Source organism: Aphelocoma coerulescens, chromosome 1 (genome assembly GCF_041296385.1).
Source record: "Aphelocoma coerulescens isolate FSJ_1873_10779 chromosome 1, UR_Acoe_1.0, whole genome shotgun sequence".
Taxonomy (NCBI): domain Eukaryota; kingdom Metazoa; phylum Chordata; class Aves; order Passeriformes; family Corvidae; genus Aphelocoma; species Aphelocoma coerulescens.
In genome coordinates, this window is record NC_091013.1 from 99830597 (window position 1) to 99847774 (window position 17178).

The following is a 17178-nucleotide window of genomic DNA, read 5'->3' on the forward strand; positions in this document are numbered from 1 at the left end:
TCTAGGTAGCAAGGATAAAGCACTGTAACTCTATCGCTTGCTGGGACTGGTTTCACTAGCTGATTTCTGAAGTGAGAAGTTTCCCTTGAGGAAAGGGAGGTAGGGAGGAAAGGAAGGTCGACACCTCCTTTAGTCAACCAAAAAGTCAGTGAAGCCTCTGCTTCAGATTTTGACTAATGGTTAAATAAGAGCAGAGGTAATTGCTCAAAATCCAAATTTGGTCATTTTCCCAAAAGTGCACAGGCTGGTTGATCATTACAGAGTCAAGCTGATAATTAACCACAGCTGTTTTCCCCCTGTATCCTATTCCCAGTCCTTATACATGTATGGGATGAACAGGAAGATGTTTGAGGATCCGAAGAGAAAACTGCTCATTATTCTTGCTGTCCTCATGCTGCCCAGCTCAGCACAAACAGGTAAGAAAAACATGAGTGCCTAGCAAGGGATTGAAGGCTTTACACAGAAGGATCTGAATTCAATTCTCCCTAAACAAGCTGTCTGTCAAGAGGTCCTTGCAATAATCTTGTTACGTGCTGAGAAGAAAAATTAGTGCAAGAATGGTCCTTTCTTCTCCTATGCTTTGATTCAATCACTCTCAGTGATTTAATTCCATTGACCTAATTTACAAGAATGATCCAGGTTTACCCTGAAGTGTAAGGATGCAGGAAAGGGACCACTCGGCCTCTGGCAGTGGCATCTCCTCCTTCTAAAGCTCGGCAAGTGTACTCTGTGGTAGCTGAGAGAAAATAAACAAATGCCACAGTTCCATTTCTTTCTTTAACTGTATTGTCAGTGAGACTGCCTTAGTGGTCACATTTACAGTCCCACATCACCCGCAGCTTCACTGCAGTGCACATCCTGCCTTGCCTTTACTGATGATCCCCCACATCTTATGCCATTTCTGACATTCGCTGTGCTGGCACTGGATCTGCTTTTGCTACTTTGGCTCCTGACCTACATTTTTTCCAAGATGATCTCTAAAAATATCTCTTTCTTCCTTGTCAGTACACAGGAAGACCGAAATAAACAACAGTAAGGGATTTTCGCATTCTCCAAGGGAATCTGAATATTGAATGTGCTGGCCCATAGGACATGTTTTGTCTAATTGATGTAAAGGGTCTTCTGAGGGAAATTGGGAAGCTGGTTGTTTGATTTAAAAATAAATAAATGAATAATTGTTTTATTAATTTGTGCAGATTCAAGGCTGTTTCACTTCCTCCGGTCCAGAAAGGGAAGGTGCATGTATTGTCATTGCAGCAGGATGCCACTCTTAAAGTAACACTGCTAGTGACACATACTGCTGAAATTTGTGCTTGCTTTCTAGACTAAATTAGCTGGTTTTTTACTAGCTACAGGTCAGATGTTTTTTTTTTTTTTTAGGTCAAAGTTCCTTCCAGTAGCTGCCTTTTCCTTCTCATGAAGTATTTTCATCCAGTAAATGAATCGATTTTGAAATTATCATTGACATATTTTTTCATCAGCATTCTCATATTTATTTCTGGACTTTTGATGTAATTGTCACTTAGACTTGTACCTTCTACTAAGCCTACCAGAATTTGAATAGAAATATCCCCATTCAGTGGTGACTACTTGTCAGCAACCATTTTTTAAAAAATCTAACAACAATCTCATAAATGTACTTAGTAGGTGGTGTATGTGGCCAATTTGCTAAAAGAAACCAGCAAAATATCATTTACCTCATGCTAAAACAACTCACAGAAGTCAAAGCTCATATGACATCCACGGTTATTTTCCCAGACAGTGCTGGAATTACATCAAAGGACAGAAACAACTTTATCAGTCGGGTAAAGTTTCCAGAATAGTCTCATTTTAATTTATGCTCTATACTTTTATTCTTTATCAATAGAAGCAAAATTGCTACCTTTGTTTTCCTAATGAATTAGAATGAGGGCGGTTTTTTTGCCCCTTGCCCAGACACAGACTAAATGTGCCACTCCCTCCCTCCTGTGCAGGGAATATGGACAAACTATCGGGGCATCACTGCACTGACTTCCAGACAGCCAATTTCCTACAGGGCAGCAAACTTAAGGTCCAGTTTCTTCTGTTCACCTCCTCAAGCCCCACCTGTGGAGAGCTGATTTCAGCTGATGATGGCATCAAGAACTGCAGCTTCAACAGCAGCCTGGAAACCAAAATCATAATCCATGGCTTCAGGTGAGAGAAAGAAGAGCACTGTGACTAAGTTTTCACTGGTAAATTAAACACTGCTGGGGCATTCCCAAGCACTGGGTGGGCTGTCATGGAACTCTCCTGCTTGTGTGACCTTCTTATCTCCTCAGCAGAGTGGCTGCATGAAAAACAACTGCTAAGAGCAGAGATTGGGATGTTCAGCCTCAAACTGGATCTGGGAATTTTCTGGGAGGCTGTTGGTGGAAAATGCTCCTGACACCCCTCATTACAACACAACTTGAAGTACTTAAGTTTGTGACCAGTTGCCTTTTTTTGTGTCTGCTTCACACTTTCTGGATCTTAAAAAAAGTTAGAAACTAGACTACATCTTTTTCTTTTTCTTTCTCTTTCTCTTTCTTTTTCTTTTTCTTTTTCTTTTTCTTTTTCTCTTTCTTTTTCTTTTTCTTTTTCTTTTTCTTTTTTCTTTTTTTCTTTTTCTTTTTCTTTTTCTTTTTCTTTTTCTTTTTCTTTTTCTTTTTCTTTTTCTTTTTTTTTCTTTTTCTTTTTCTTTTTTTCTTTCTTTTTCTTTTTCTTTTTCTTTTTCTTTTTCTTTTTCTTTTTCTTTTTCTTTTTCTTTTTCTTTTTCTTTTTCTTTTTCTTTTTCTTTTTCTTTTTCTTTTTCTTTTTCTTTTTCTTTTTCTTTTTCTTTTCCTTCCCTCTCTTTCACTGTTACTAATCTCTCTCTCTCTCCCTCTTCCTTCACATCTTTCCTTTTTTCAACATTTTTAGTTAAGAAGTATTCTCTTTAAGATTCTTGTCCCTTTAAATTGTTTTCTGGGATTTCATGCCCAATAGCCTGGATTGATGAGCCATTTAGAATCCCCAGCAGACAGATTATCCTTCTATTCTTGAAGGTGTAGGGATTGGAGCTGGGTTGGGTATTTTTTAACTGCCATCACTCTGCATGCTTCTGTGCTGTTTTTTAGTCAGGTGTGACATTATTTGTTTTGAAGTGCAAAAGCCTGAATAGAAAGTGCACAGAAGACCAGGATGAAACCACAGCAGATGTTGCAGGGTCTTCTCAGAAAACCTGCTGTTGCCTTCAAGTGAGATAGCACACTCTTCACCAGATGGCATTAGGAAAACTGGGTAGAACAGAGCCTCCTCATTTTTTCTGGAATTCTTGGGTATAGATTATCTTTTTTTAATTGTCCAGAGATGAGGAAATGTAGCCATGAAAGAGCAGGTGATCTGGCCAAGGACTTCCTGCCAGTTGGCAGCAGAGAAGGATCCAGGTGTTCCCAGTCAGCTCACTTACTGCGGGTGGGCTCTGTGGTGGCTAAATGACACACCACAGCGAGACTGAGATCTCAGCCTGAGCTCTGCAAATGTTATCTCATTCATTAAAATAGCTGGTTCCCTCCTGAACCAGTGCATTCTGGAAAGTGTTATTATATCACCACAAAAAAAATTTCCAGGTGTGGGTGTCTGGCACCAAAAATAACTTTCAGAAACTGTCTGGCAGCTTCCTCTGAGACATGTGAAGCTCCAGCACCAGTGAACAACACACTGGCACATGCCCTGCTTGGGGAACACCTAACATCCTTGTCTCTGGTGGCTCCACAGGGCTTTGGGTACCAAACCTTCCTGGATTGAAGGGCTTGTCCAAGCCATACTGCACACCAGCCAGGTGAATGTGATTGCAGTAGACTGGGTTTATGGGTCTACAGGAGCCTATCCCTCAGCAGTGGAAAATGTCACACGGCTGGCCCTGGTCATCTCACAGTTCATCAGCAAGCTCCTGGTAAGCTACTGTGCGTTTCCAGTGCAGGGAGCATGAGCAGGGAACTGCTCCCAACCTGTTGTATTCAGGTGTTGGACAAGTGGATTTTTTTATTCCAGATTTTTCTTTTTTCCCCTCTTTCAGTCCAGGCTTGAGCATGCCACCATTTTTCTTCTTCTTTTTGAGTTTTGACATTTTCTGGGAAAAAAAATCCTGGTTGTCAGCTGCCTCTCCAGCTCAGGACAAACCTAAAGCCTGCCTTGGGTTTTCTCAGATCCATATTCACTGGACAGTCTTCTTCTTCTTCTGCTCAGAAATTTTGTCCAGGAAGCTGGAGGAAGTGATATCTGAGGCTGGATTATATTTGCTCTCGGCTTCAGATATACTTCCCAGTATGTGGAAATACCCAGATGTGTCCCACTCTGTTCATGCAAAGCACAGCTGAACAAGACTTCTGCAATCAGGGTAATGAATCTTTGTGTTAACCAGCTACGTGTTAACTCTCCACAAAATGTTTGCATTGCTGACCGACCTGTTTAGGGTTGGATTTGCATCTGTGGACCTAAAGAAAGGCTCTAAAAACCAGAAAGGGCAATACCCATAATTTCCTTAACTATCTGGTTTTCCACTCTACACCTCAAAAGCAATGCTACATCAGGAGAGTTATAGAGCTGCCGTGTGGGCTGGGACAGGGTATTTCACCTTTCTGCTACAGAGACATAAATTTGTATTTTTGTCACCCTGCAGGCCCTGGGAGTCTCAGGGACATCTATCCACATCATTGGAGTAAGCCTTGGAGCACGTCGGGGGCCTGGTGGGGCACTTCCATGGTGGTCACCTGGGACGGATAACAGGTATCACCAAACTGAGTCTGGGGTCCTCACCTGTTCTTCAAGAGAGAATGAAAGAGCAAGAAAGGGGAGTCATTCAGAGTGTCTTTTAATTTCATAAGGGCTCATTAGATCCAAGCTTAGATTCTGACAGCGCCTTTCCAGCCATCAGTCCCCTCCATACTTCCAAAAGAACACAAGTATTTGCAAAAAGGTCCTTCCACCTCTGCTACACTCTTCAAATTGGTGCCAGTTTAGAAAAGTATGAGCCCTCATGACTCATGTTGTGAAAACCCACAACACCCACAAGCCTTGCTTCCAAATTATAGCATGTACATGTGGTTCTTAGAATTAAAGTCCACAATGCAATTGTGGGGGGAGCAGCAGGAGTGAGCTGCTCTGCAGGAAAACGTGAGCTGAGAGCCAAGGGGACAGTAAGGTGGGCAGTGGCCTCACTGACAAGGAATATGGTCCTACTGTGTCTGAACTCATCTCCTGCCTCCTCACACACATGTGTACACTCACACGGGAATGTGATCCCAGAGCCACTATCTTTGGAGGTGTTTTCAATCAGCTAAGAAGGGCTGTGTGGAGCAAAACCACAGGGAGTCTTGGGGATCAGAGCACAGACTTGACTTTAACAAAGTGACTTTCTTTAATCCATGCCTGTTCCAGTGGATATCTCCTTGTGCGGGAAAGAAACTGGAATGAACAGCACTTACCAAACTCAGAAAAGAACACTTTGTTTCAATACTTGCAGAGGAAATTAAAAACCTTGAAGGAAGTAATTTGCATGTAGAGCTCCAGTAAATAGTTTCCTTAGCTGCCAAAGATGTTCATCTCAATGGAGTTTATGCAGCTTGTGCCTGGAGAAGGAAGGGATAGAGGAGAGAGGATACAAAGCTGCTTGCATTGGAGCTGTGCTAGAATTGACTGCTGTTCATATTAGGTTTCTGTCTCCTCAGCAAGAACTTCATGCCACACCAAAGAATGATTTTCAGTATCTTTAGAAGCCTTTTACTACAACGTGGTCTGTAGAAGTGGGTGAGGAACCTTGAGCTTTTTGTGCATATCAAGATTAAAGAACATTAAAGTCTCATTCTTAGCTTTTATTTACAGAAAGAACCGGAAAGAAGGTTTTTTTCCTTCTTTTCCTTTTCCCCTTCCCTCTCCCCTCACAATTGCAGACATGCCCATTTGTACATAGTTGATATTGCCTTCTCCATAGAGAATTAATAGGACTGAGTCCAAAGCAGTGAAACCAGCCAGCTCTGAGGCTAAGTGGCATGTGGGCCAGACCTGTTTCCTAAACTATTGTTGTCTGGAGAGTGAAAAAAACGTCTTGTGAGGTTACTTTTCTACAAAATGGAAATAGGATAAACCTCAGAAAAAAATGCCTTTAATCTGCTCCTTGGTAATGCCAAGGATACTTTTCTGTGTTCCTTTGAGTCCCCAAGAAGTTGCTCTAGGAGCAAATTTTAGGCAAAAATGTAGATGATTCCTAAAGACTCAATTTTATTTGTAGGGAGAGGGCTCAGAAGCCTCTTTGTTTTAAAATTGTTAGATAGTATGAAACTTTTGTAATTCCTGAGTTGGTTAATGCCTGGGGTGCTGAATTCACCACCTAACTGCTGATCTCGTGATATTTCTCAGACTGTAGTGCCAATACAGATGACAGTACAATTTGGGAAGGCATTAAAATTTTGATTCTCTTTCATCAAAACTCCAAGAGACGCTATGCACCCACTCTGTCAGAGCTATTTAAAGCTCAGCCATGGCTATACAGCCTAGAGTTAAAACATTGCTAAAAGGGTGTGCAACAGTGGAGGACAATGCAAGGAATCTGTAGTGGAAGCTGGTGCTGGCAGAAACTATTCCGGAGCGTAATCGCTGAGACCTGGGAATAATTTATTATTTCTGCCTAGCAAGATTTTTAAAGTTTTACATAAAATAACTGGTCCAGAAATAAAAAGGAAAGGGGCTGAAGAGTACTTGTTGTTGAGGTGTTTGATTTTGTTACAGCCCTGGATCCTGCAGGCCCTAAGTACACCAGAGCCAGCCCTGAGGAACGCCTGGATCCTGGGGATGCCCTGTTCGTGGAAGCCATTCATACCGATGCTGACAGTAAGCTGCCTTCCCTCTTCCTCGGCCTGGGCTTCTGGTCCTTCTGACATCATTATTGCTGAGGAGTCTGTAGGTCATTGTCCCTTTTTTGTCAGACTACTGTGAGTTCAGGTTCACTCTGAGGAAGTTTCTTGTTAAGAAAGGGTTTGATGATGAATTAATGCCCCAGAGCAGTTCAAACAACAGACAAACAGGTGGAGATTGCTACAGCAGATTGAGTTTATGCAGAACCAGCTCGGCAGGACTTTTACTGCGTGAAAGTAATTTATAGGTCTACTCTCACTTTGTTTTTTCCCACCTGATGTAAGAAAGGTGCCACCAAGAGTGCTGTTGGAAAATAACAGAGTCAAACCAACAGCTGGTGCAAAAATTGAGTAACTTCTCTAAAGCACTGAGGATCTACACAGGACGAGCAGGTGCTGAAGAATAATGTGGTGCCTTTGAGTCACACCTTTTGCCTGGAGACCACAAAAACCTCTACCAACACAACTCTCAATTATGCTTCATAATCCCACATTAAGGCTGTGGTGATCTTAGTTCTCCTTTACATAGAATCAAAACTAGACTCGCTGAGGTGGTGGTCAAGACAGAGTTTCCAGTAATTTTGATGGCAGGACCTGGAGCGTTTTCTGCTCTATGCATGAAACCTGCACAGTGCAGGCATGTAGAAGCAGGAAATCTGGCCTTGATGTCTCCAGCACTGGGGCTGGCTCCAGTACTACTAATGTTCAACATATTATTGGGACCTGTCATAAACATGTAGGGTAAAGCCTACAGAAGAGCCAAGTCTGAAAATGAAGTGGCAATTCACCTCCTTTCAGATTTCGGGATCCGGATTCCTGTAGGCCACATCGATTATTTTGTCAATGGAGGCAAAGATCAGCCAGGATGCCCCCGATTCATCTCTGCAGGTAAGAACACTCTCTGGCCAAGCAAAGAGCTTTCAAGGCCACTTAGCAGACTGTGAAAATGGCAAGCAGCTCTTGCTACAGCCAGGGCAGACAGCAAAGCAAGACGAACATGTATTCACAGCCCACCTCTCTTCTCAGCAGTACAGGAAGCAGGTGACATTAAAATCACATACAGATCAAGTGTCTTGGCAGCACCACTGTCAAGAGATGTGATTTTGGTGATGCTTCCCTATGACACAAAACCCTAGCATCAGTAGAGATGACACTTTTGCTAAAAAGACTCTTCAGTATCACTAATGAAAGCTGCTTTTGGTTTTCCTGCTGCAAGTTGTGTCTACTTAGAGAGGCAGTTTGTACACTTACTGTCCTTTTCTTCTAGAGAAGAGGACTTTCCACAGTAAACAGTATGGACTCATTAGCACTCAAATGTGTTCTGTATGAGTCAGCTGCATTGAGGCTCAGCTTACCTGGGATACCTCATTTCCCATAGCTGGGGTTCCAGTACAGGTGGGAGTCAAAGCTGCTGCACCCCCTTACAGAGAGCTTGGGGCCTGACTGATGGGACACTGACAGAAACATGACAGCTCTGTGGTCCCCCTCTTCTAAGGGACTCAGTCTGAGAGATAGATACACTTTTAACTTCCTGCAGAACTTTTTCTGCAGTGGGATCTGAGCTTGCAGTCACAGAAATGTCCTGCAAAATGTTATTAATGGGAAGGTGATCACTGCAGTAAGAGTGTTCCTTGACTCCCAATTCCTTGGGAATGGGCAAAAAAACTGCAGCCAACAGGAAGGCTCATGGCTGCTTTTCTCTGGTTGATTTTTTCCTTGCAGGCTATAACTTCCTGATCTGTGATCACATGCGGGCAGTACATCTCTACATCAGTGCCTTGAACCATCCCTGTCCCATCATGGGGTTCCCCTGTGCCAGTCATCAAGATTTTCTAAATGGTCATTGCCTGGACTGTGCAGAACCCTTCTTGTACTCCTGTCCCAGAATAGGTACAGTACCAACATGAGACCTTCCCGGAGCAGATGACAATATGATGGTGTCAGTGCAGAGCACAGGATGCAGTCTAGATTTTTCTGTGCAGGATTTGCTTTGGATTTCTTTGGGAAGAGTGAGAAGCTGTTTTGTTTTCAGGCTTCTATATATACACATATAAAAGCTCATATATTGCCCTAGGTAGAACACCAAAATCTTGAACATTTCTGATCTTTAAACATTTCCTAGGACCCAGATATGTGTTGAAAGAGTTTCCAGAATCACCTGCCAGAATCAGTGGGCAATTGCTTAAAAAAATGTCTTGTTCAGAGAAGCAGCTGGAAATTTTAGTTCAAGCCTGAAGTCTCATTCTTCTACACTACTCAGTGTTGCTGAGTCACCTCCTTCTCATAAATTTCTGCCACGGTCACGCCAAAGATGAACTCTCTGGACTGGGAGAAGGTAATAGATGCCTCTTTTAGGCTTCTGAAATTGGGCTGTGGCATGAGGAAAGGAAGTGTCCTCTGCTGCTATTTGCAGTATGGTACCAGAGGAACATAAAGAGAGGCCTTTTTTGGTATAGGTTCTCTCAGATCAGCCACTCCTTCCCCATCTCCCCAAGCCATTTTGCCAGCTAGTCAATGATGCAGGCCAGAAGTTACGGTGGTTTCCTCATTTGACCAAGGAATTAAATTTCCCTTGTGTTTGCACTGTCATTTACATCTGCACTAAGTTTCCTGACTTTAGTAGTGTTTAGTCTTGCTCATTTTACACAGATGCAACTGATAGCACAGTTTGTTATCGGAGGAATGAAAAAAAAGCCATCAAGATGACTCAAGATGACTCTGGTGATGACTACCTGGGGTAGCCAGAGTAGGTTTTCTGAGGGAATAGTTAACCTGTCAAACAGACACCACAAACTTGTACTTGCTCTGATTTGCACTGGTGTAAAAACGGGATCTGTTCTCCAAGGGGGGAGAGGCAGGGTGAAAGGAGGTGACTGATTATATTTCCATTCTGTCATTCATGGCTTTCCCTACACTGACTTTATTTCCTCCCACAGGCCTGCTGGAGCAGGCAGGTGTCAACATGAGCAGGCTGCCCCAGGAAGTGAAAGTTTTTTTAATGACAAGTCCTTCAGCCCCATTCTGTGGTAAGTAGCATGAGAGAAAAATGAGTCAGAAGGGTGTTGGCCAATGAGGCAGATCCTCCAAGTAGCCTAGGTAGTTACAGCACGCTATCCTATCAGAATCAGCTGCTGTGGGCCACAGGGTCTGCGACACACTGCTGAAGAGCAATAAGCCTGCACTCTCCCTCCACAAAGCCCTTTCCAACAGCTTTATTAGTGTGAGCACAGCCCTGAACTGACACAACCACATGGTTTCAGGACTGAAGAAAAGGGGATTGAAAATGCCTGTTTGTTCACACTGGACGATACAGACATGCCCCCTGTGCCTCACATAGCACAGAGACTTGATTCTTTCTTATGTCTGTCTAATCTTTTCTGCTGGTAGGGCCAGGGAATGAGTGCTAGAGCCCCTCTTTTGGCATGGGTAGGTCCTACAGATAGTACCTGTCCTCACTCCCACATTCTTTGCCTCTTGCTCAGTCCACCACAGCCTGGTTGAGTTCCACTTGCAGAAGAAAAGAAACAGAGTCACCAGCATTGAGATCAGTTTCAGCAGCAACAGCACCAAGGACACAGCAAAGATCACCATGTGAGTGACAGTGCGTGCTTCGGGCCTGTTCATCCTAATCCAGGAAAGGCAAAACAACAGTGTATTTCCCTGAATGATGAACCACAGCCTTGTTTCTTGAGTCTCTCCACATTTTCCTTAAAGGCCCTGAAGAATCAGGCATGTGCTGCCATTACTCAGTAACCCTGACTGGGTCCACATCTTCCCTGAGTGCACAAAGCAGTAGGAACACCCTGGGACCCCCAGATCTGCATACTTTGTGTGGCTGTGCTGCTTTCCTTTCCACACCATAGCCTGGACCTGGTGCCACCAAACTGCAATCACTGTCAGATAGTTATTAGCCCTGCTCTGGCAGACCAGGGGTGGCTTACAGCAAGACCCCATCCACCAGAGGCTCCAGACTGATAGATTTGGTGGCTTAGATGTTTCTCTTGATGCCCAAGAGGACAGCAGTTGCAATGAGGAGACAAGTGCACCTCAGCATAGTCAGAAATGTGCTAGTAGCTTGCTGCTTCTGCAGTAATGCAGCAATGCTCTCATGCTCCCATTGCAGGGAAAAGCAATGGGCAGGGGATCAAGATCCACTATGTAGACAGAAAGATGTCTCTTGAAAGCACCACCCTCTACCAGACTGTGTCTGAATTAAAGGATCAGACTCCACAGCTTCCACAGCTTCCACAGCTCTTGCCACAAGGGGATCTCCCCACCCCAGCAAGTTCCCTAGAACTCTTCCTCACTTCTTCCTACTCCTTGCTCATTGCTGTGGACTGGGAACCACAATGCAGCTAGCACATGCTGCTGGCTGCCTCAGGAAGCAGGAAAGCTGCCTGCTAACGAGTCCCAGCCAGCTCTCCTGGGATCAGAGGGCTTCCAGTGCTGGATCCCACACAGTCCTCACTGCTAAGCCAAAATACTGTGACCTAGAGATGATGGTGTTGCTGCTTCAGTTGTGGGCAGGAGGTAAGGGTGAGAAATGGGGAAGGGGAAGCCACACTCTAGGGTACTCTCCAGAGTGACATAGATGCTTGGTCACAGATTTCCAGCCAGGCACCACAATTTGGGTTTGTACTCCAGCCTGGTGGAGCTCAGTCTGTTCAACTCCTCCTGGCTTGGAAGCCAAACCTGCCTTTTCCACAGATGCAGAAGGGAAGAAATAGGAATACCCAGGTCAGACCAGGACCCGTGCACCACTTCCAGCGGCAGTTGTCGGACGTAGGGTCTGGTACAAGTCCAGCAGGAGGCATGTGAGCGCTGGAGGGAAAGGCTGCCCGGGGTTGTGAGCCAGGCAGGCAATCCCGAAGCTTTGCTGTACCCTCCGGTTTTAATGAGACAGTGGAGTTAGAGCAGGGTAACCTATCCAGAGATGCCCTGCGGGGGGAACAGCAGCTGTGTTTCATTTAAATGCCTTTCTTAGAAGCACAAGGCTAAACTGAAAAATTTGCCCACAGCAATAAACCTACAGATTTGAGAGTATAAAACTGAAGATACTCCTTTTAATTCTCACTGGTAACAAAGGGCAAATTTCCCTGCTCTAGGCAAAGCTCAGGCTTCCAGTGCAGTCAAGCTCAGAGTATCAAATGGGCATCTAAACATAGATCCTCACATCACAGTTCAGACACTAATCGATCAGTGACTTATCTCAGATGATCTGATATATATATCCTCCTGCAGTTTCCCAGAAGTGTGGAAGAACTTACTTGGGAGTGTTCAGCTAGTCTCAAACCTTCAGCAAGGAACTCACATGGTTGTGTATTGCCCCACATTTCCCTTCTCATCTCCTCTCCCAAATACCCATTCCAGTCTCACTCCTCCCCACATGTTGCTCAGAGTGTTCCAGGAGATGTCCCCAAGCATCAGTAGCTGACATGGGGCTGATGAGTGAGGAGTTTGTTACACAGGATATTTCCCAGCTGCACTGCTGGGCACTTACACATCACATGACATCATCCTCCATATCCAAGAAAGCAAACCTCTGAAGCCAGCCAAGTCTCCTACATCCATCCAGAGGTTGTGCAGGGTTGGACCAAGTGTCAGTCCCAGAAGTGGCTCTCTTCAACACGGTTAACTGTACTGTGTTCCTCTGTCCATGGACAATATGCCATAGAGAGATGGCTTCCATTTGCTATCCATTATTCACTTTTATAACCACAATTTTGTCATGCCTCTTATTTTTAGCAGCTTCAAGCCAGACACAGACACACAAAACCCAGCAACTACTGCTGCAGCGTAAGAGAGGGACTGGGTGTGCTGGTGTGGGTTGGCTGCTGTGAGTGCTGCTGTCAGCCTGTACCTGAGAGCTACTTTGGTTAGCAGAATTGTAGACTCTTCCTGACCCTTTTGTCACCTCTCCCCTTTCCCTGCCATCATGTTTCTGATCAGACAGTCACCCAGGTGGTTCTGGGATCGTGCCAAGTCAGCTGCACAGATGTCATTCTTCATGGGCACAAGGAAATCAATGATCTCTGTGCTCTAGGAGGTGCCAAGTACATCAAGTGTAAGGCTCACTGAATGGACTCCACAGAAGGGACTTAAAATGCCTGGGCAGGACACATCTGTGGCACATAACTGACTGGGCTCTGGTCATTTGCTCATTACCAAACCTCTGTCATTTATCAGTTCACATTGCCTGGGTAAGAGCATAGTGACAGACAAAGGTCCGTCTATCCAAGCATCCCATCTTCAACATGATCAAAAGCAAGTAGCTAGAGAAGAGTATAAAAAATCTCTGGGTAAGCATGTAGCAATAGTTCCCCACAGAGTTTCCCAGTGTCTAGTTACATCTCAGGGACTTTCAGAGCCAAAGATGAGATCTTTATTCTTACCAGCTTTTGTATTCCACAAACTTGTCCAGTCCCCCTCCTCTGACTTGTAGAGCCATGTAAACTTTCTGGCATTCACAACATCCCACAGCAAGGATTTTAACAGCTTGAAAGGAATGGTGCAGTGTGCATTTTTTTGAGCCTGACACCTCTTGGCCTTCTTTGATGAACCCTGGTACTGGAAGAAATGGTGAACAACTGGTCCCCATCCATGCCACTCACCATTTCATAGATATTGACTTATCTACCATCTGTGGCAAGGTGAGCAGTGTTTCAATTGATACACAACAGTTAGAACAGTGGTTGTAATTGTGTGATGGAAGGAAGGCTATTTATACAGAAATATTCCTGAACAGAGAGGTAAAACATGGAGAGACAGCTCATGCAATGTCTAATTTTGACAGATGAGTCTTCTCACTCCATTTTATTATGTGAGGGCTTCACAATAATAGTGCAGGTTCCTCCAGTGTTTCCATAGACATGCACATGGACTGCATCTGCAGGTTCATGGAACACACCCCTCACATCTCTCATCCCGCCTTGCAGACCTAAGGACCAGGAGACAGGCAAACAGCTGCTGGCTCACCAAGTTCCCCTCTGCCAGATAAACAGTGTGACCCTGAAGTATATCCCCAAGAATCGTTTTTGGAGCAAGGATGAGCCATCCATTGTTGGCACGCTCTGTGTAGCGCCACTGCCTCTCAACAGCAGGTAAGCCACAGGAATGTTGTACAGGGATACACTGAGCCTGTGGATGCAGCCTGTGGCTTGAAGCAATGCATTCTTCCTCCTATTTAGGGACACATGTAAAGAGGTCTTTCCCATCACCTCTGTGTCCCATGTAACTCATTTCGTATTTGTGAAAGTGAAAAGCTGCAAAGGTAGTTTTCTAGGAGTTTTCTGAAATTCTTCCCCCAGGACAAAAGTATTGTGCCATGGAAGGAATATGGCTGCAACTCACATCACCTTGAAGATACTTAAGTCACAAACCATGGCAAAAGCTTGTACTGACTAGAATTTATTCCTGTGTCCTTGCTTGCCCTCTCCATCTTCCCCTGTCTACAATGGGCCCCCATCTAAAACATGACAGGTGAACATTTTTCAGGATGAGACAACAGAAGACCAATAATATATTTCTGTGTCTTATACAACAAGGTTTAAAAAACACTAAGGCTATAGACAACCATTTTGGCATTTTCTAGGCCAGACATGGTAGAGTATAGACCTTCAGCCATATTTACCTTTCCTGGAGTAAAAGCAGCCAAGTCCTTCTCATCCTGAGAAAGGTCTTCTCCATAATACAATATTCTTGCCAGGAGTTTTGCAGATCCAAGTTCTTGCAGGCAGGACAAAACAGCTGGGTCTATACTGACACATTAAACTGTCCACATCGCTTCTGAAATGCTGGCGGAAGGCTGAAGCAAACTACTGGATACTTCAAAGCAGGTTCAAATTCTGTTTTGGTGGACAGTAAGGAGGCTGAAGCTCTAGGCAGTAAAAATATATTCAGTAGGCCCAGAAAGGGGAAAAAAAAAGGAACTCCTACATAAATACCAGGTACTCCCTTCAGTATAAGGACTATTCCTTACTAGCATGTTTTGCACTCCAAAGTTGGGATTGATGTGCTTTTATCACTTATGAATGGGACAGCAAGGCACATTGCCTGAAAGAGGTGCTAACCTGCACCCCTGGAAGCACTGGACTTGGCTTTGATACAGATAGAAAGCTGTAGAGTTGCACAGGCTCACAACTGTGCTGCTGTCACTATGCTGGGAGCACCCAGAGCAACAATGGTGCTACTTGGAGGGATCAGGGAAAGGTGAAGGACACAAGCCCATACACGCCCTTCCAGCCAGTCCATCCCAGCCAGGGCACAGCACCCCATCCACTATATCCTGGCAAAGCAGCACAAGGTCCAGCACCTTACTTGCTTCTGTGTTAGGATAGCAACTTCCATCTGCTAATGCCCAGCCTGACTTCTCTGTGCTCTTCCCACAGCAGGACAATGTCATGTCTGCCCTGGAGCCTCACCCTCCACAGCAAAACAGACATCTCTTATGACCTGCCTACTGCTTGTGCCTAGCTCTGCCTTCAGGATATACAAAACCAGAATGGAGTTCTAAACCTACTGCTGCTCTCTGCTACCAGATGATACATTGACCATAAAACTGGATGGGTTTTTTACTCCCTGCATTAGGGGCAAGATGTCAAGGAAAAGAAGTGTGTGGCAGATTGGCAAATACAAGGTTAACTGGTTACAGCAAAACCTTCCAGTTAAAAGGCTGGATTGAAACTTTTGTCTCACAGGTTCTGTACCCAGCTCTCAAAGTGAGACAGGCAAGTCATTTAATCTCAAGGTTCAATCTGTATGAAAGAAGGAGTAGATAATACCACTTTTCATAGTGGGAGTATTGGCATAATTCATTAGTGTTTTATATTAAACTGTCCTGAAATCTTCATATTAAAGGTGACGGGTATTATTTTTCCTCAGCAAGGGGAAACAGTGTGGCCCAAGTTTGGCACAGGAAGGAGTCATTCTTAGCCAGGACTCCAGTGGGAAACTCACTAGTCCCATCTATGAGATGCTTTCTGCGCAGCATTCTCTCTGAAGCTCACACGAAGTGAAGCTGACACCAGGAGCAGCACAGTGCTCTCACATTCAATTTTGCACTGCTTTGACCATCTGCCCAGAATAGAAGGGTAGTGGGAGAATGGAGCATTGTAGCAACAGGGCCACCTAACACAAATTAGTCCCAGGAACTCAGCACAGCCTTTCAGACCTGAAAAAATAGTTGATGTCTGGAAATAACTGGTGAAAGATTACAGTGAGATGCATGACCACAGAAAAAACACACCCACACCTTTTCCACACCATGCTACATATGCAAATTAAAGAGGTGACAAGTCTTTCATCATTTCTGCATACAAATCACAGCTTCTGTTGACCATTTTCTCTGGTTCCCTGTACTGACTTCACTGAGCTATAGAAAAATGCACCAGGAACTCCATGATCAGGAGTGAGGGACATGCTAAAGGCATTTTTGCCATGAAGACGTCTCAAGTCATTTGCCATGAGCTGTCACTCCTCCACTAGACAGTGTCACAGCAGGATTAGCTCCTGCTTTCAGTTCACATCCAAGATTTTGGGCCCTGCCTTGTGACTGCTTGGAAGGACAGCTAACAAATACCATCTCCAACACACACTCGGGAGGGGGATAGAGCTGGACTCTGACAACCTGCTAGAGATCCATGTTAGTTGGCACCATGATTGAAGAGTTTCCTGTGAGCTTCCTGTTGAAGACTGGAATATGTGCTCAGCAGACACCTGTGAAGAGCAGTGTGTAATTCAGCCCAGCCTGGTCCACTGCTTCAGGCAGGTGTATAAAGCACCTTGACAGATGGACCCAGTTCCATTATGCATTTCAGTTCCTTTGTAGAAGAGACCGCAGCAGCTCTCGTGTCAATCTGCTGGAGACATTTCTGAGCTGTGAAGGGCAGTGGGATCAGGCTGAAGCACCAATGTATTGACAGAGTATGGTGACAACCATCAGCATGATGATTCTCAGGCCTGGGGCAGCCCCATTCTCCTGCCCTGGTGTGGGAGAAAAGATGAGTAGTCCAAGGAGCTGTGTACATCACAGATCCCACATACTCATTACTCCAGAGGCCCTTGGTAAGAGTGCCAGATCCCAAGGGCACAGGATTTGCTCAGCTGAGACTTGAAAAACAGACCAAACCAGGCTCTGGGCCACAGCCCCTGTGTGAGCAGGGCAGGGGAGGTGGGGCTGCCTCCACCAACCCAGGGCTGGCACAAAGCCAGTCCCACAGGCAGAATGGCTGTGCCCCCATGAGGCACTGAAGGACACCCTTCCCTGTACTGACAGAGGGACTGACACTCC

At 44.8% G+C, this 17178-nt stretch overlaps 1 protein-coding gene across 1 annotated transcript; it reads left to right on the forward strand.

Moving 5' to 3' along the window:
• The first annotated feature begins 313 nt into the window (after positions 1-313).
• On the forward strand, positions 314-15738 carry PLA1A (phospholipase A1 member A). Its single transcript, XM_069020978.1, is given in 12 exon segments — positions 314-416; positions 1974-2175; positions 3757-3934; positions 4661-4710; positions 4712-4767; positions 6766-6867; positions 7689-7778; positions 8613-8780; positions 9827-9916; positions 10373-10481; positions 13826-13990; positions 15278-15738. Coding segments are annotated over 12 exon segments (1389 nt in total). The 5' UTR covers positions 314-322; the 3' UTR covers positions 15363-15738.
• The last annotated feature ends 1440 nt before the right edge of the window (positions 15739-17178 follow it).